Source organism: Physeter macrocephalus, unplaced genomic scaffold (genome assembly GCF_002837175.3).
Source record: "Physeter macrocephalus isolate SW-GA unplaced genomic scaffold, ASM283717v5 random_3, whole genome shotgun sequence".
NCBI classification, from domain to species: domain Eukaryota; kingdom Metazoa; phylum Chordata; class Mammalia; order Artiodactyla; family Physeteridae; genus Physeter; species Physeter macrocephalus.
Window position 1 is genome coordinate 145,714 of NW_021145288.1, and position 17,511 is coordinate 163,224.

The 17,511-nt window shown below is 57.1% G+C and overlaps 2 protein-coding genes and 1 non-coding gene across 5 annotated transcripts in view; 2 read left to right on the top strand and 1 right to left on the bottom strand.

Annotated features, from left to right (window-relative positions):
• The first annotated feature begins 205 nt into the window (after window positions 1-205).
• On the top strand, window positions 206-17,251 carry ATP2A1 (ATPase sarcoplasmic/endoplasmic reticulum Ca2+ transporting 1). Of its 3 annotated transcripts, XM_028483027.2 has the most exons (23): window positions 206-516; window positions 837-854; window positions 1,190-1,272; window positions 2,662-2,766; window positions 3,471-3,609; window positions 5,554-5,634; window positions 6,519-6,604; window positions 6,756-7,053; window positions 7,484-7,650; window positions 10,605-10,693; window positions 10,998-11,100; window positions 11,349-11,480; window positions 13,017-13,139; window positions 13,265-13,483; window positions 14,147-14,482; window positions 14,680-14,900; window positions 15,002-15,204; window positions 15,397-15,482; window positions 15,581-15,714; window positions 15,836-15,953; window positions 16,100-16,217; window positions 16,522-16,566; window positions 16,953-17,251. In XM_028483027.2, exons 1-22 carry the CDS (start codon window positions 399-401, stop codon window positions 16,524-16,526), a joined length of 2,982 nt encoding a protein of 993 aa, XP_028338828.1. In that variant the 5' UTR covers window positions 206-398; the 3' UTR covers window positions 16,527-16,566; window positions 16,953-17,251. The 3 variants fall into 3 exon arrangements, with proteins under 3 accessions (XP_028338828.1, XP_028338827.1, XP_028338830.1); XM_028483026.2 differs by lacking the exon at window positions 16,522-16,566; XM_028483029.2 differs by lacking the exons at window positions 2,662-2,766; window positions 16,522-16,566.
• TRNAE-UUC (transfer RNA glutamic acid (anticodon UUC)) lies at window positions 8,621-8,693 on the top strand. Its single transcript has one exon. It is a non-coding gene; the product is annotated as a tRNA-Glu (tRNA).
• Window positions 17,252-17,310: 59 nt separating the features above from the next.
• Window positions 17,311-17,511, bottom strand: part of RABEP2 (rabaptin, RAB GTPase binding effector protein 2) — a 12,732-nt gene continuing 12,531 nt past the window's right edge. The window contains exon 14 of the mRNA XM_028483038.2: window positions 17,311-17,414. Within this exon, the coding sequence (XP_028338839.1) occupies window positions 17,313-17,414 (102 nt within the window). The 3' untranslated portion in view covers window positions 17,311-17,312. The remainder of the gene's footprint in view (window positions 17,415-17,511) is intronic.

The following is a 17,511-nucleotide window of genomic DNA, read 5'->3' on the forward strand; positions in this document are numbered from 1 at the left end:
GCCCCCCCTTCCCTGGGGCTGGGGCCACCTTAGCTTCCCTCATGAGTGACATCTCAGGCTGCAGCCCCACTGTTCCCCCTCTGTCAGCAGAAATATCTCTCTCTTCTGACCCCTCCTGCTAGAGTCTCAGCCAGCCAATCCCTGATCTGGGGGAGGGGGGAGCTTGCCCCCCCCCCACTCCCTCATAAGGACCAGCTGGGGGCTGGGGCGGGTGGCTGGCTGCTGCAAGTGGAACGGGGGTCAGAGCTTCGTGGAGGGAAGAATAACTTGGGGGGGCAGGAGAGAAGAAGGAAGAAACCCAGACAAGCAGGCAGGTGGACACACTGAAGAAGGCCCCTGACGTGTGAGAACCCCCCAGAAGGAACACACCGCCCCCTGGCCCCCGGGAAGGGAGCACAATGGAGGCTGCACACTCCAAGACCACAGAAGAATGTCTGGCCTATTTTGGGGTGAGCGAAACTACAGGCCTTACCCCGGACCAAGTTAAGCGGCATCTGGAGAAATACGGCCACAATGGTAAGTGTCCCTTGATGGACACACACACACACACACACACACACACACACTCACACTCAAACACACTGGAGCCTCTCCCTCCAGGGTATCTTACGGAAGAGGTAGGACATGGTCCAATGACTGCAAGGGAGGGGAGGATACTGAGAAAACAGGGTTCCTGAGACCCTGATTTTTGGGAAGTTTTATGGGATAACCCTGGTGAATCTCAGCTGCCCTTTTGGTGGCCTGATTCTCTTACCTTAGCCACAAAGTCCTGGGTGTGGGCGGCATTAGACTGAACGCCAAATGAATATGTCCTTTTCTTCTTTTTCCCTGGGCAGAGCTCCCTGCCGAGGAAGGTAAGTTACTGGAAGCCCTGAGCTCTCATAAATGACACCTCCTCCCCTCTGTGCCCCACTCCCTTCTCCCTGCCCTTTCCTTCCAATTCCTGGGGCAATTGTTCCTCCCCAAAGGTTAGAGTCTGGCTGGGGGCAGAAGTTTCCAGGCACTTTCTCCTTGAGGCATCCAGTCCTTGAACAACTGCCCACCACTTTGAGGAGCCTGTTTCTGGACTCCGGGCCAGCTCCTCTCAGCCCTTTTCTCAGTACCAAATGGCCTGCCTGCACCTGGAGTCCCAGCCGTTCATCCGTTAGACCTTAACCCCGGGGCCCCCTCCCCTTGCCTCTTCCCTCAGGGAAGTCCCTGTGGGAGTTGGTGCTAGAGCAGTTTGAAGACCTCCTGGTGCGGATCCTTCTCCTGGCCGCCTGCATTTCCTTTGTAAGTGTGGGAGGGCATCTGGGGGCAGGCTGGGAGTGTGGGTTGGGGGGATCTGGAGAGTCTGCTGGCGGGCAGCCCCAAATCATCGGCTCCTGTAGACCAAGCATTCAGCATCCTTTTCTACAGACCAGAAACGAGGGCGGTGGGGTGACGCTGATTTGTATACTCCTCTGTCCTCCCCCACACCCCGCAGGCAGGTTTTATTTTAAGCTTTAAGGGTGTTCTCAGCCAAAACACTGAAGTTAAGCCGCCCCCGGAGCTTCAAGGGCTCCGAGGGCTCGGGTTACCCCACGGAGCGCTCGGCTCCGCGGCTCCGGGGCTCCGGCTCCGACGCTACTGCTGTTCCCAGGCCACCGCTGCTCCCAGCATGCCCCGGGGGCGCACGCACTGCTTCACCAATCCCGGGGCATCCTGGCGCCCCTGCCCCGCCCTCCTGACGCTGATTGGTCGAGGCAGAGACTCCCCTCGTAGTGGCGGGAAAGAGCTGCTGGTGCGAGGGTGGCTCAAAGAACCAGAGCCTCACCTCCTCACTCACCCCATCAGGGCTAGAACTCCCAGGATCCCCCTCGTCACCTACCTGGCCTGACCCTCCCCTTCCCCCTCACAGCCTCAGGGCTGCCCCCACCGGGTCTCAAGGCCCTGCCACCTCTCCTGCCCTGGAGCTCCCCTCCACACCCACCACCCCAGCAGGCTGGCCTGCGTTTTGGAGTTTCTTCCTTAACATCTTAATGGTCCTGGAAGACAAGACTCTGGAGGCAAAAAAGTCTCCCTGTCCCCTGGTGTCTTTAGTGGAGGCCCCTTGGGCCCCTGAGTGCTAGCTGGCAGGGCCTCACTTCTCCCTTCTCAGATTTGCTCCTTGACATTTGCCTGAGGCTGTTGCCTGGCAGAGGCAACAGCTGGGGTGGGGTGTGCACAGGAGGCCCCGTAACACTATCCCCCACTCCTGCTCCCTCATGAAATTGGAGCTCCCCTGCTTTGGGCTGTTGGGGGAGGGCCGTGTGTGGGCCGGGCGCCTGCGAGGACCACAGGGTTTTTCCTACTGAGTTTTGGCTCCCGGGGGATGGATGTGGCTGCGGGGGTAGTTGGCCTGGGTGTCCCCTGAGCTTCGTTTACAAGCCAGTAACTTGGTCAGGGAAACCTGAAAGCATTCCCAGTTAATCCCCTAGCTGCGCATGTCTGTGCCGGCCTGCACCCGCTGAATAACAGTAGTGGCCGTGCTTATGTGAGTTCGAGCTGTGGAGCACATAGACCCTTAAAGGGATGTGGGGCTGCAGCGCCCCCGTGATGCCCTGCCCCGTTTGCTCCTGCACATGTTCTCACCTCCATTTCCTCTCCTTACTCACTTGAGGGGCTTTAGTACCTGTTATTCTCCCTTCCCTTGCTCCCCAGGTGCTGGCCTGGTTTGAGGAAGGCGAAGAGACCATCACTGCCTTTGTTGAACCCTTTGTCATCCTCTTGATCCTCATTGCCAATGCCATCGTGGGGGTTTGGCAGGTTAGCTTTGACCCCGCCTCATTCCTTCACATCCTGACACTGGACATGAGGCCAGCCTCCCTCCCTGTCTCCTTCTCCTCCATCACTTACCCTGGGCTTGCCTTGTTCTCTGGTCCTTTTGCCCAATTCAGAAAAGGGACAGAATGTTGGAAAGAGGCAGGAGACTGGTGTTCCCACTGTCACTTGCTGGTTGTACAACCCTGGGCAGGTTCCTTCCTCTGTCTGAGTCTCAGTTGCCTCATCCATAAAATGGGGCTCATAATCCTATCCCTCAGAGTTGTGGCGAAATTTAACAAGATGATGAGTGTGAAAGTGCCCAGCCCTGTGTCTGGCATAAAGGAGGATCTCAGTAAATGCTAGTTTGATGTGCTTCTTCCTCTTACCTTATACCACCCTCTGCTTTTCCTGTCCCCTGCTTTCTGATTTTCTTTGATTCGCCTTCCTTCTCTCCCCCAAACCTCCTTACCTGTTCTCAGCTGTGGGTGATGGTTTCCTTAACCGTCATGTGGGGTTTGTCTGCTCCCCTGGGCCAGGAGCCAGGACTGCATAACCTGCCTCCTTCTCTGTGATGCCCCTACTTCCCCCAGGACTCTGGCCCCTGCTCCTCCATCCCTACACCTCCCCATCCTCCCTGACCAGTCCTCTGTCATTCCACGACCTTCCTCCCTCTGCTGACCCTCCTCTCCTCAACCCTGTCCCCCCAGGAGAGGAATGCAGAGAATGCCATTGAGGCTCTGAAGGAATATGAACCCGAGATGGGGAAGGTCTACCGGGCTGACCGCAAGTCAGTGCAAAGGATCAAGGCTCGGGACATTGTCCCCGGAGACATCGTGGAGGTGGCTGGTGAGTGATGGGGACGAGTGGTCCAGGATGGGTTCGAGGCCAAGAAGATGTGCATGTTGGGGGCTGGTCGGGCCCTGATCCCCAGTGCCCAGGAGGTAGCCAGGATGGTGGAGTCTCTGCTTCTCCTTCCCAGACTCCTCAGGAGGTCACCCCAGGGCACTGTGGCCACAGCACCCCCTCTCCATCAGAGTGTCAGCAGGAACAGCCAGTCCTGTCCCTGACGCTGCAGGCAGACCCCTGCTCCCCCTCCTCTCACCCAGCACTTGCAAGTAACAGGTGGAACCCAGTCCCTGCCAATGGCCCTGTCTCCACCCCCGTCCTGAGGCCTGGCTTCCCTCTCCTTCCACCCACCCCCAAGCTTGGTCAGCTTTAAATCTTGACCTCTCGGTACCCTTGAGGCTTCTCAAAGGGGAAGGAGCAAGGGTAGAAGGGAGGAGGGGGGCCGGAGGCTCAAGCCCCCGACCATGTAAGGGAAACTCAGGCCCCAGCAGAGAGCACGGGACTGGGAGGAGGGGAGCTCAAGGAGGGCCCCGCCTCTCCGGTGAGGGACACTTAATGCCTGACCAGGGAGGGGTGGGGGCCGGGAGGCTAAGATTACTGGAATTCTGCCCCCTTCAGCGGTTTTTATATTTGCCCTGTGCAGGCCTTTCCCACGTCTCCAGGCCCCTGGCATAGGAAGATGTGTCTTTCTAGGCCTACTTCCCTCCACCAGATACCCAAGTCCCCACCCTGGGAAGCTTGGTGACAGGGAGGGCGGGTGGGCTGAAGACTCCGGTGCCCCATCACAGGGCCGTTCTGCCACGGTGACAGTTTGGAGTCAGCGCCATGAATGTCTATAAATATCGCTTCAGTTTGGGTGACAGGGTGTCCCGCCCAACTCCATTGCCGACCTCCCCCACTCCTCCATCAGCTTCCTCTGGCACCGGAGGAGGAACCTTGGCGACAGGGAAAGGAAAGCAGTCAAACCCCATCCCCAGGACCATCCTTGGGACCAGGCGGGATGAGGCTGGGAGGCAGTTGGCTTCCTTGGAGGCCTCTAAGTCTGGTGGGGCATCTTCCGTGTTCCCCAGGAAGTTTCCTGTACGGACCCCCTCCTTCTGTGCACATCCCTTGCCCTCCCCCCTCCCCCCTCCCCCCTCCCTGTTTTCTCAGCTCTCTGCTGTGTATGGCGCCCCCCGCGCCCCCCCAGAGCCTTGTTTCCTGCAGACTCCCCCTCTCTCCTGCCGTCTCCCCAGCTCACTCACCGTGGCTTCCTGCCTTCCCCAGATACTCAGACCAGGGCCCGGCAGGCTTCTGATGCGCGTCCCATCCCCTCCATGGATGGGGGATGGACCTGCCAGGCCTGCACCCTCTGCCTGCGCTGCTCCTGCCTCTCCTCCTGCGTCTGTCCTTCTCACACTTCCCTCTCCGGCTTCTCACTCCACCTTTTGTGTGGATTGACATCGATTTTCTCAATTCCCATATTTTCCTCCTGTTTCTTGCTGCCTTCTCCGGCTGTTCCACGTTGCTCTCCTCCACGGACGCAGGTCTGTGAGACTTACCTTATTTTCTCTAGTTCTTTTCTTGCCTGTCCCTCCTCACCTCTCTCCCTCATGTTTCCCTCTCTGTTTTGCTCTCTCCCGGCCTCAGTTTTAGTTTCTCGTTAGATGACAGGATTGTCCCTGATTTTCCCTGTGTCATTCAGGGTACATTTTTTGAGCACATACTGTGTGCCCAGACCTCCCCTCGCCAGGCTCACAGCCTGGTAGGGAGAAAAACATTCAGCAGGGGGGACGATTGGAGTGAGTGTTAGAGGGAGGTGCTTGCTTGGGTGACAGGAGCACAGCCCGGGTGACCTCCCTGAGACGTGAAGGATGAGGTGAGGTCATCAAAGACTGGGTTTTTCTTAGGAAGAAAGAAAACTCCCATCTCAACTGATTTCACTCCCCTCTCGTCTCTCCACAGTGGGGGACAAAGTCCCTGCAGATATCCGAATCCTCACCATCAAGTCCACCACCCTCCGGGTCGACCAGTCCATCCTGACAGGTCTGCTGGCCAGGGTCAGGGGATGCATCAAGGGGGAGGGGGATGAGGATTTGATGAGGGAAGAGCTGAGTGGACAGACAGGGATGAAAGGGGACCCTCAGCAGTAGGGCCCCCTCCTGGCCGCGTAGTGGCAGCGACATCGGCCCTGCTCAGCTTTGCCCACTGCCTAAGCCGGGAACACGAGGGGTCATGGGAAATGGCGGGATGTTTGTCCCCATTTCCAGATGGCCATCAACCCGTCCCTTCCACACGGACATACGGACACGCTCACCCAGAGAACTCTCCTGCCTCCTCAGAAGCCCCCAACTGAGGAAGCAGAGATTCTGGGATAGGATGCAGGGTTCAGATACACTTAAAACCTCAGCTGCTTCTCCTTTTGTCCTGGGAGAGAGAGGGCGAAGAGCCAGTGAGCATGCTCCATGGTCCAAGGAGGCAGGGTGGGCTGGCCCAGGGTGATTGCCTGAGCTCCTGCCATTCGGGTGAAGGAGGCAAGGTCCCAAGGGTGGGGTCCTCTCCCTCCCAGGAACGTGCTTTCCAGTTGACTGCGCACGTCCACATACGTCAGCTTGTTTGACTTTCACCAAGACCTTGCTCTGAAGCGTACACATCCTTGTCCCCATTTTACAGAAGAGCAAACCGAGGCTAAGTGATCCAAAGCCATGCTGCTTGTGAGTGGTCAGGCTGGGACTGGGGTCAAGGTCTTTTCACTCTAAGTGCAGTGGGTTTCCCATCTGCCTCCAGGGCCTTCCTCCAGAGTCCAGACTTCCTCCAGGATTGTTGCTTGGCCCTTACCAGGCCCTGTCCCGCCAAGCAGAGAGTTGGGGGGGGAAGTATGGGAGAACGACATGATGTCATCTGAAAACCCCTCTGCCCCTTCTCCACAGGCGAGTCTGTCTCTGTCATCAAGCACACAGACCCTGTTCCCGACCTCCGAGCTGTCAACCAGGATAAGAAGAACATGCTTTTCTCGGTGAGGCTTCCAGGGCCAGCTGTCGTGCGCTCAAGCCGGGGGCCCTGGTCTGGGAGACACATGGCGGTGTGGGAAGAGATGAGACGCACAGCTGGGGGGATGCGGCACGAGGGGCGTCACCTGACTCCCTGCCTCCTCTTCCCCCTCCAAGGGCACCAACGTTGCAGCCGGTAAGGCCATAGGCATCGTGGCCACTACTGGCGTGAACACTGAGATTGGGAAGATCCGTGACCAAATGGCCGCCACAGAGCAGGACAGGACCCCTCTGCAGCAGAAGCTGGATGAGTTTGGGGAGCAGCTCTCCAAGGTCATCTCCATCATCTGCGTGGCCGTGTGGCTCATCAACATTGGCCACTTCAGTGATCCCATCCATGGGGGCTCCTGGATCCGTGGTGCCATCTACTACTTTAAGATTGCCGTGGCCCTTGCTGTGGCTGCAATCCCAGAAGGTAGCGCAGCCTGTCTTTTTCCTCCCATTTGCTAATCTCATCTGCAGAGATCCTTTATCCAAATAAGGTAACATTTATGAGTTCCAGGGGTTGGGACCCGATATCTTTTTTTTTTTTTTGCGCGGCACGCGGGCCTCTCACTGTTCGGGCCTCTCACTGTTGTTGCCTCTCCCCGTTGCGGAGCACAGGCTCCGGACGCGCAGGCTCAGCGGCCATGGCTCACGGGCCCAGCCGCTCCGCGGCACGTGGGATCCTCCCGGACCGGGGCACGAACCCGCGTCCCCTGCATCGGCAGGTGGACTCTCAACCACTGCGCCACCAGGGAAGCCCGGGACCCGATATCTTTGGGAACCGCTCTTCAGCCTACCCCACTAGGTCTCCCTCCCTCCCCCAGTATCGTTCCCTCACCCCCTCTCCTTCCTCGCCACAGGCCTTCCTGCAGTCATCACCACCTGCCTGGCCCTGGGCACCCGCCGGATGGCAAAGAAGAACGCAATTGTGAGGAGCTTGCCCTCCGTGGAGACGCTGGGCTGCACCTCTGTCATCTGTTCCGACAAGACAGGCACCCTCACCACGAACCAGATGTCTGTCTGCAAGGTCAGGGAAGGGTGGCAACTCCCACTTAGACGGGAGGTGAAATGAGCCCTCCAAAGTTGTGGTTACCCCTTCATCATGGGTAGCTTTTCATTTTGGCCTGAGAAAGAAATGCTTAGATGGCACAGAGAGTACCATCCTGCCAGCTATGAGAGGGAGCAGAGAAGCCCCCCTGGCCCAGGCAGGCAGCTCCCTGCAGCCTCCATCTGTGTGCTAGATGCTGCCCTGTGTTATCTCTAATCCCCCACAGCAGCCCTTCGGGGGAAGGTCTTGTTTACCCAGTTTTCCCAGGGAGGAAACTGAGGCTCTAGGAGATTCAGTGCACAGTTAATAAGGAGCAGAATTGAGTTTCAAACCCAAGTCTGTCTGGCCCTAGAGTGCCTGCCTGGGCACCAGACTACCCTCCAGAGTGGTCATCCATGACAGGGCCCGGGAAGCCCAGCCACACGAATCATGAACAGCATTTCCTGAGCCAGGGCCCTTGATCTTTTCCGTGCCTTGGACTCTTTTTTTTATATATATAAATTTATTTATTTGTTTATTTATTTTTGGTTGCATTGGGTCTTCATTGCTGCGCGTGGGCTTTCTCTAGCTGCGGAGAGCAGGGGCTACTCTTCGTTGCAGTGCGTGGGCTTCTCATTGCGGTGGCTTCTCTTGTTGCGGAGCACGGGCTCTAGGCTCACGGGCTTCAGTAGTTGTGGCACGCAGGCTCAGTAGTTGTGGCTCGTGGGCTCTAGAGCGCAGGCTCAGTAGTTGTGGCGCACGGGCTTAGTTGCTCTGCGGCATGTGGGATCTTCCCGGACCAGGGTGGGAATCCATGTCCCCTGCATTGGCAGGCAGATTCTTAACCACTGAGCCACCAGGGAAGTCCCGCCTTGGACTCTTTGGCAGTCTGGATCTCTACATTTAATATTTTCAATGTGTAAAATAAAACACACAGGATTCTGTTTCTAAAATACATCGGATTGGGAATTCCCTGGTGGTCCAGTGGTTAGGACTTGGTGCTTTCACTGCCGTGGACCCGGGTTCGATCCCTGGTCAGGGAACTAAGGTCCTGCTAGCCACACGGTGCGGCCAAAAACATAAATTAAATAAAATACATTGGACTGGGCTTCCCTGGTGGCGCAGTGGTCACTAATCCGCCTGCCAATGCAGGGGACATGGGTTCAAGCCCTGGTCCGGGAAGATCCCACATGCCGCTGAGCAGCTAAGCCAGTGCACCACAACTACTGAGCCTGCACTCTACAGCCTGCGGGCCACAACTACTGAACCTGCATGCCACAACTACTGAAGCCGGCGTGCCTAGAGCCCATGCCCTGCAACAAGAGAAGCCACCACAATGAGAAGCCCACGCACCGCAAGGAAAAGTAGCCCCCGCTCTCCTCAACTAGAGGCCACAACTACTGAGCACACGTGCCGCAACTACTGAAGCCCACGCGCCTAGAGCCTGTGCTCCTCAACAAGAGAAGCCACCGCAATGAGAAGCCCACGCACCACAACGAAGAGTGGCCCCCGCTCTCCGCAACTAGAGAGAAGCCCGAGCACAGCAACGAGGACCCAACGCAGCCAAAAAAAATAAAAATAGATAATAAAATAAATAAATTTTTAAAAAACTATGCATTTAAAAAATAAATAGAGTGTCTATTAAAAAAATACATTGGATTACAGAGGAAACCAATGATTGAAATACAGCAATCAAAATATTTTAAAAACAGTTTTGTACGTATAGCTGATTCACTTTGTTATACAGCAGAAACTAACACAACATTGTAAAGCAATTATACTCCAATAAAGATGTTAAAAAATAAAAACACAGATTTGTGATTTGGTAAAACGTATGCTTCTTTATTAATGTATTAAGTAGCAAGTCCAGCAGTGGGTCTCATAATTGCCATAACGCTGAAGCGGTGATGAGCGTAAATGCTATTTTGAGAGCCCTGCAACAATACAACGTGACAAGAGAGTATTTGTGATTATATTGGTGGCCAAGTCACAGGTTTTGCTGATATTAATGTGGTCCATTGCCCCCGTTCATAACTGGATGGAAATGCTAAATGTCAGAGAGAAAATAAAAGGTGTAATTTTTGTTTCGCCATCAAAGTTCACAGACCCCCTTGGTCCAGGGTGTCATCCATGGACCCCAGGCAAAGAACCCCTGACCTAAACAGAGTTCTCTGGAATAGCATGTTTGTGAAATAGAAATTGGTGTCCTAAGAATCAAGAGTTGTGTGGTCAGACCAGGCCGAGAAAGGCTGTACCACATGCCTGTTGGCATTTGAAAGCATTGGAGAAGGCTGACCATAGAGAGGGTGGATTTCACTCAGTTTAAACGAGTTTCCCAAACTTACCTGGCCACAGAACCATTTTATCCTGGAGTACACCTTAAGCCCCATCCCTTCCACGCGTGCTCTGGCTCAGAGTGGGCTGCTCGCCTCTGCTCTGTGTGATCTACATCCCTCCAAAGCACAGGCTTCAAAGCCAGACCACTGGTCTTCTGTCATGTTTCATAAAAATGAATTAATTGCCCACATTTGAAAAGTCAAGGGATATCATAGGAAAATAACCTGAAGTTCTAGTTCTTCCTGCAAAACTGGAAGATCTGGCCACAAGAGGTTGGCGCTGTAGATGGGCCATGTACTGACAGGTAGACTGGTGGCCACCACGCCTTGTGATGCACGTCTTATTTTACTAATTGATCTGGAAGAACCTCCAGCATGGCCTTTTGTTTTAAGGCCATGAACACAGAACATAGAGAATGATTTTCAAGGGAGTGGTATGAGAGGGGAGGAAAAGGGAGGAAAAGGGAAGGACGAATCAGGGCATGATGATGGGAAGTTGGGTAAGTCCGTGCAGATGGCCGGGTAGAGGGACACTTGGGGCACGGGCCCCCTCGGTGCAGACTGCCTTCGGGGATGGGGAGAGTTAAACATCTGTGTGCATGCCCTTCTCCTCTGCAGATGTTCATCATCGACAAGGTGGACGGGGACATCTGCCTTCTGAACAAGTTCTCTATCACCGGCTCCACTTATGCTCCAGAAGGAGAGGTGTAAGTTCCCCCAAAGTCGTCTTCCCAGTTCCTCGTGCGCCTCCCCACCACACACACACACACACACACACACACACACACACACACACACACACACACACACGTATCCTCTCTCCCTGGGGCCTCCTCTCTAGTTTTGTCTTCCTGTTTCTCTCTTGTTCCTTCCCCAACCTTATTCTCTCTCCCACCTGATCTCCAAGTTGGTTGCCATCTCCTTGCTGCATTCCCCGTGCTCTCTCTGCATCTCATTCCCTATCTTCTCTACCTTTCTCTTTCCCTTCCTTCCTCCCCACCCGGCCGCCAGCTTGAAGAATGATAAGCCAGTCCGGACAGGGCAGTATGATGGGCTGGTGGAGCTAGCCACCATTTGTGCCCTCTGCAATGACTCCTCCTTGGACTTCAATGAGGTAAACTCTCCACTCCTGAAGCCGCCCCTCCTTCCCCCTCCAGCTGGCTCAGAGTACAGGCCTCCTCGACAGGCCGCAAGGAAGGGCTCAGGGGAAGGGGGTCCCTTGTACCAAGCCCTCTCCTGGGTGTAAGGGGAAGAGAGTGGCTTGCTCCCTTCCCGTTCTAGGTGGAAGGTGGGCATGACAGATGGGGGCACGGGGCTGGGAGCCCAGGGCACCTACTTCCTCTTCCTCCTCTGCCCTGTCAGGCCAAAGGTGCTTATGAGAAGGTGGGCGAGGCCACCGAGACGGCACTCACCACCCTGGTGGAGAAGATGAATGTGTTCAACACTGAACTGAGAAACCTCTCAAAGGCGGAGAGGGCCAACGCCTGCAACTTGGTGAGTCTAGGCACTCCCTCCCACGGTCCTTCTCCAGCCCACACTGTACAGGCCAGGACCTAAGGAACCTCAGGAGACAGGGCCCCCCACCCGCACCCGGGTCAGGCTGGTCAGGGCCTTGCGCCCCATGCTGGGACCCAGCCGGCACAGGCAGAGAGCCTCTCCACAGCTTTCCTTGGCAAGGCTGACTTGGGGTCGGACCTACTGCACCTGCGCTTAACTTCTCTTCCTGGTGCCCGGTTGCAGCATCCCTGGAAGAATTTAAGATCACTTTTCCTGTCGTGTCCCTAGTTGAAAGGGACGGAGCTGGACACAGAAACCACAAGTGACCCATCCTGGGACAGCCCCAATTTCGACTATTACCCACTGTCTCTAGAAACACACTTGCTTTTATCAGATCACAAGGCCTGATTTAGGATTTGGGAAATATGACTGCCTCATATGCCTCTGCTTCCCCGTGTCCAGGTGAACAAGCCCAATTTTGTGACTGTCACTCCAAGTTCTTGCTATTCATGTTTACTGAATGTCTATATTGAATTCCTCTGGGGTATTATATTATGTTCCCCACACCGCTCATTCCTTTTTTTTTTTTCATATAGGCAAGATGCTCATTGCTGCTTTATTTAATATGACAGAAATAATGAAAACAACCTAAGTATTTATCAATAAAGGATTCATTTTAAAAATTTACAAATGAGGGCTTCCCTGGTGGCGCAGTGGTTGAGAGTCCGCCTGCCGATGCGGGGGACACGGGTTCGCGCCCCGGTCCGGGAGGATCCCACGTGCCGCGGAGCGGCTGGGCCCGTGAGCCATGGCCGCTGAGCCTGCGCGTCCGGAGCCTGTGCCCCGCAACGGGAGAGGCCACAACAGTGAGAGGCCCGCGTACCGCAAAAAAAAAAAAAAAAAAAAAAAAAAAAAAAAAAAAAAATTTACAAATGATAATAAAAACATCAAATTATTTTTATTTTTATTTATTGTTTTTATTTTTGTTTTGTGGAGAAACATCTAGAATGCATTTGGCACGTTCACTTTTATGGAGTGCTTAGTACTACGTGCCAGGTACCAGCTCTCCATTGTCTAGCAACATGCGTCTGTAGCCGCACACATGTGGTTGTCTACATTTAAATTATTACAGAAAAGTAAAAACTCAGTTCTTCAGTTGCACTAACCACATTCCCCTGGCTCAGTAGCCGTTGTTCGATTGCACTGTATTGGACCATCCAGATTATTAAACATTCCCATCACCACGGAAGGTTCTATCGGACAGTGCCACACTACGCCATCCTGTTTCTATCGTGCTTTAACCTGAACGCAGTAAGACAGTGGCAGCACTAGCCTTGGAATTCTCTTCATTTCTGCTGTAGGCAGCAGGCTTAGCTCTTTATCTCAGACTCAGCTTGGGGTCTGCTCTGACCTCCAGATCCTTTTTGACTATGTTTTAAGGGGTCTGGGACTCTTCCCTTCTAGCATAGCATCATCACTCTTTCTCCACTGGTCTCATATCTGGCCTCTCCCTCCCTGTCTCCTCTGTCCCAGGTGATCCGCCAGCTAATGAAGAAAGAATTCACCCTGGAGTTCTCCCGGGACAGAAAGTCCATGTCTGTCTATTGCTCTCCAGCGAAATCCCGGGCTGCTGTGGGCAACAAAATGTTTGTCAAGGTCAGGAATCCGAGTGCGCCTCAGCCCCGCTTCTTCCCAGTCCTGAACCCTCCTCTCTTCTCCCTGCCCCACCCACCGTGCGCTGGAAGGAGCAGTAGTCTCTGAATACCGTTCTGTCCTCCTAGGGCGCCCCAGAGGGGGTCATCGATCGCTGTAACTACGTGCGAGTCGGCACCACTCGGGTGCCCATGACAGGGCCGGTGAAGGAGAAGATTCTGTCGGTAATCAAGGAGTGGGGCACTGGCCGGGACACCCTGCGCTGCCTGGCCCTGGCCACCCGGGACACCCCCCCAAAGCGAGAGGAGATGGTCCTGGATGACTCTTCCAGGTTCTCGGAGTACGAGGTGAGCAGACGGAAGCCTCCCGTTGTCCCAGCGTCACCTGCCTCACCCCCTCCGCCACCCTTGTCATTTCCTACTTCGTCGCGGGGCCTAGAATCACAGGACGTTAGAGTTTGAAAGAACCTTAGGAATCATCCAGTCCCGAGCTACTTGGCATGTGGTCCGTGGACCCATCTGAGATGAGGTGAGGTGCTTGATCCAGAACAGAAGCCAGCCAGGTCACTAAGTACACTCAGGTTTAGCTGACGTGTTTCCACAGTGAGGTTTTCTAAGGACGTGCATCAGCCTGCATTCTGGCACTAGCTCTTTATCTCGTAGCGGACCTGCTCTCTGAATAGCGCCAAAGCCCACTCCATTTTATAGAGGGACCGGTGTGGCCTGGCAGGTAACACAGATTTGCTCAAAGTTGTAGACCAAGTGAGCAGCCCTGCTGAAAGCAGAAACCACCTCCCTCACTTCCAGTTCGAGTTCTTTCTATGAAAGACACGATCTGCCACCTACAACGGGCCTGGCACTGCCAGGCCTGCAGGCACACACGTGAACATTTCCCACCCCTGAGCTTCGAGGCCCCACTGAAGTTTAAACACCAGGCCCGGGGACAGCTCTCCCCTCAGCTCCCCGCAAGCTTCCTCCTTGACCCTGTCGCTCTCTTCTCTGTCTCCCCAGACGGACCTGACGTTCGTTGGTGTGGTGGGCATGCTGGACCCGCCCCGCAAGGAGGTCACAGGCTCTATCCTCCTGTGCCGTGATGCTGGCATCCGAGTGATCATGATCACTGGGGACAACAAGGGCACAGCCATTGCCATCTGCCGACGAATCGGCATCTTCGAGGAGAACGAGGATGTGGCCGACCGAGCCTACACTGGCCGGGAGTTTGATGACCTGCCCCTGACCGTGCAGCGGGAGGCCTGCAGACGCGCCTGCTGCTTTGCCCGCGTGGAGCCCTCCCACAAGTCGAAGATCGTGGAGTACCTGCAGTCCTACGATGAGATCACAGCGATGGTGAGAAGACTGGCGTGGGGCGGTCTGCTTAGTGTCTATTGAGATGACCGTCTTGGGGAGCTGGGGACCGAGGGAGGACAGGGCTGAGCGGGGGCCCTGGCGAGATGCACGGAGGGGAGGGATTCGGGCCCCGACGGAAGAGTCTCAAGGAGGGTACGAGGAAGGGGCCGGCGCCCACCTTCTCTCCCTCCCCGCAGACAGGTGATGGCGTCAATGACGCCCCTGCCCTGAAGAAGGCGGAGATCGGCATTGCCATGGGATCCGGCACTGCCGTGGCCAAGACGGCCTCCGAGATGGTACTGGCCGACGACAACTTCTCCACCATCGTGGCTGCCGTGGAGGAGGGCCGCGCCATCTACAACAACATGAAGCAGTTCATCCGCTACCTCATCTCCTCCAATGTGGGAGAGGTGGTCTGGTGAGCAGCCGGGAAGGGCATCCAGGGGGAACTCGGGGCTGGTGGGGGGTGACCACGGGCCTGGGAGGCAAGACAGACGTGTGACCTCCTCCTTCTGGCAGCATCTTCCTGACAGCTGCCCTGGGGTTGCCTGAGGCCCTGATCCCCGTGCAGCTGCTGTGGGTGAACCTGGTGACAGATGGGCTCCCGGCCACAGCCCTGGGCTTCAACCCCCCAGACCTGGACATCATGGACCGGCCCCCCCGGAGCCCCAAGGAGCCACTCATCAGTGGCTGGCTCTTCTTCCGCTACATGGCAATTGGGGGTGAGCAGGATGAGACCCCACACCCCTTCCCGACCCTCAGGGCTGATCCCCTCTCTGGGACACCAGCTTCCCCACAGCGGCCACTGCGGTGGGCCCTCTTCCTCCAGCGGCTATTCATGGCCAGGAGGCCCTCTCAACTCCTCCCGTCTCCCCAGCCCTGGGCCCCCAACTCCCATCTTCTCTCCACCACAGGCTACGTGGGTGCAGCCACGGTGGGAGCAGCAGCCTGGTGGTTCCTATACGCTGAGGACGGGCCTCACGTCACCTACAGCCAGCTGGTAGGGCAGCACGGAGGGGGGTGGGAGGAGGCGAGGGGAGCGGGAGGGTGGCGTGGAGGCTTTTTCGGGACCCCAGCTTCTCCCCTCTCCTCCTGCAGACTCACTACATGAAGTGTACGGAGCACAACCCTGACTTTGAGGGAGTGGACTGCGAGGTCTTCGAGGCCGCCGAGCCCATGACCATGGCCTTGTCCGTGCTGGTTACCATCGAGATGTGCAATGCTCTCAACAGGTGGGGTCCGCGCACCCTCCCCCCGCGGCCGTCTGGAGGCCACCCTCCCCCTGCTCACCGCTTCTCCCCCCCCCCCCCCGCGTGCCTCCACCCCTGGCTCCGCCCGGCCGCCCCCTTGCAGCCTGTCTGAGAACCAGTCCCTCCTGAGGATGCCGCCCTGGGTGAACATCTGGCTGCTGGGCTCCATCTGCCTCTCCATGTCCCTCCACTTCCTCATCCTCTACGTGGACCCTCTGCCGGTGAGCCTTCTTCCGGCCAGGAGCCGCCTGCCCCCCCACCCAGGGGGCCTCTGCAGGGGTCCGCGACCACGACCCCCCGAGGGCGGGGTCGGGCTGGTGCAGTGGCAGCTCCTGCTCCTTCTCACTGCCCTTCCCGCTCCTCCCAGACGATCTTCAAGCTGCAGGCCCTGGACCTGCCCCACTGGCTCATGGTCTTCAAGATTTCGTTACCGGTCATCGGGCTCGACGAAATCCTCAAGTTCATTGCTCGGAACTACCTGGAGGGTAAGAGCGCGCCGCCCCCAGCCCTGTCAGCCCCTGGGCCCTGACACAGCCCCTCCCTCCAGGCCGCGAAGGCGCCTGCCCCGCTTCCTTGTCAGGTGGGTGAGCTCCCGGGGCCCCAGCAGGCCCCGAGTCCTCCGCCGAGGGGCGCACCCAGCCCCTGCCCCTCCTTTGCCCGCTCCTCCGAGCCCGAGCCCGGGGCAGACACGGTCTCCTTGGCACCCCAAAGCCTCCTCAGCCCTCTTGGTCCCCCGCGCCCACCTCCCCCTCTCGATAACGGCTGTCTCTCTGTCCTCTCTGGCCATAGGATAACCCGTTTCCCCCTCCTCCATCTCTCTGAGCCGTGTCACAGGCCCCCGCCCACCTCCTCTCCCCCTCAGGCGGCGCCGGGGTCACGTGCCCTCGCAGCGCCACCTGGAGCCACTGCCGCCGCCGCCGCCACTGCCGCGCTTCCAAGTGGGGCTGGGCTGCTGCCCTTACTCTGCGGGGGCGGCACTGCCCGCCCCCGGGCACCACTGTCTGCTGGGCTGCGCTGCGCCGCGCTGGCTGGCCGCTGAGCCGTGTGCCGCTGGGGCTGCAGTGGCTGGGGGGAGTGGGGGCTGGGGACACAGGTGAGTGGGGGGTGGCGGGGGGCCTCCAGGTGAGTGTGCTGGGGGACAGGGACAGGTAGGGAGCTGGGAGGGACTTCTCGCCTGTGCCGCCCCGCCACCAGTCTCATCCTCCCCCTTCTCCTTCCAGATCCAGAAGATGAAAGAAGGAAGTAACCAGTCCTTTTGCCCTCCCTTCCCCACCCTGATAGTGACGCGTCTTCAGCCAGAGCTGTGGCACAGGCCTCCACCACGTGCCCCCCAGCCCGACATTCTTGTTTATAAACATCATGTCCCCTTCACGTCTCCTCCCCACTCAGCAACCGCCCCCCCCCCACTTTTGCCCTTGTAAAACCTCCCCTCCCCGACCCCGTGGGGCTTGCAGGGACAAGGCGACGGATTGAGCTGAGCTGCTTATTTATTGAAAATAATAAATGACAGAAAAATCTGGCCTTGTCTCCGTGCGCACCTTGGGGGCTGGTTCGGGCCCCCGGGGACAAGCATCTTAGTGTCATGCAGTCCAGGAAGCAGCCACCTGTCCCAGGGCGCGTGTGTGGAGGGACCCGGGGACACGACCCAGGGCTCCCAGCCACCGCTCACAGCTCGGCTGTACCTGGGGAAGGGGACGGAGGTAACAGGCTCGGCTGTTAGGCTGGGTGCGGGGGGGGGGGGGGGGCGGGGGGGGCGGCGGGGGGCTTGGGGCCCAGGAG

What these genes read in the sequence shown, in the direction of transcription:
- ATP2A1 (XM_028483026.2), top strand. Translation starts at nt 399, where the DNA reads ATGGAGGCTGCACACTCCAAGACCACAGAAGAATGTCTGGCCTATTTT. An exon ending in AGAAGAACATGCTTTTCTCG is followed by an intron (nt 6,605 to 6,755) that starts GTGAGGCTTCCA and finishes TCCCCCTCCAAG; the next exon opens with GGCACCAACGTTGCAGCCGG. An exon ending in TGTGGCTGCAATCCCAGAAG is followed by an intron (nt 7,054 to 7,483) that starts GTAGCGCAGCCT and finishes TCCTCGCCACAG; the next exon opens with GCCTTCCTGCAGTCATCACC.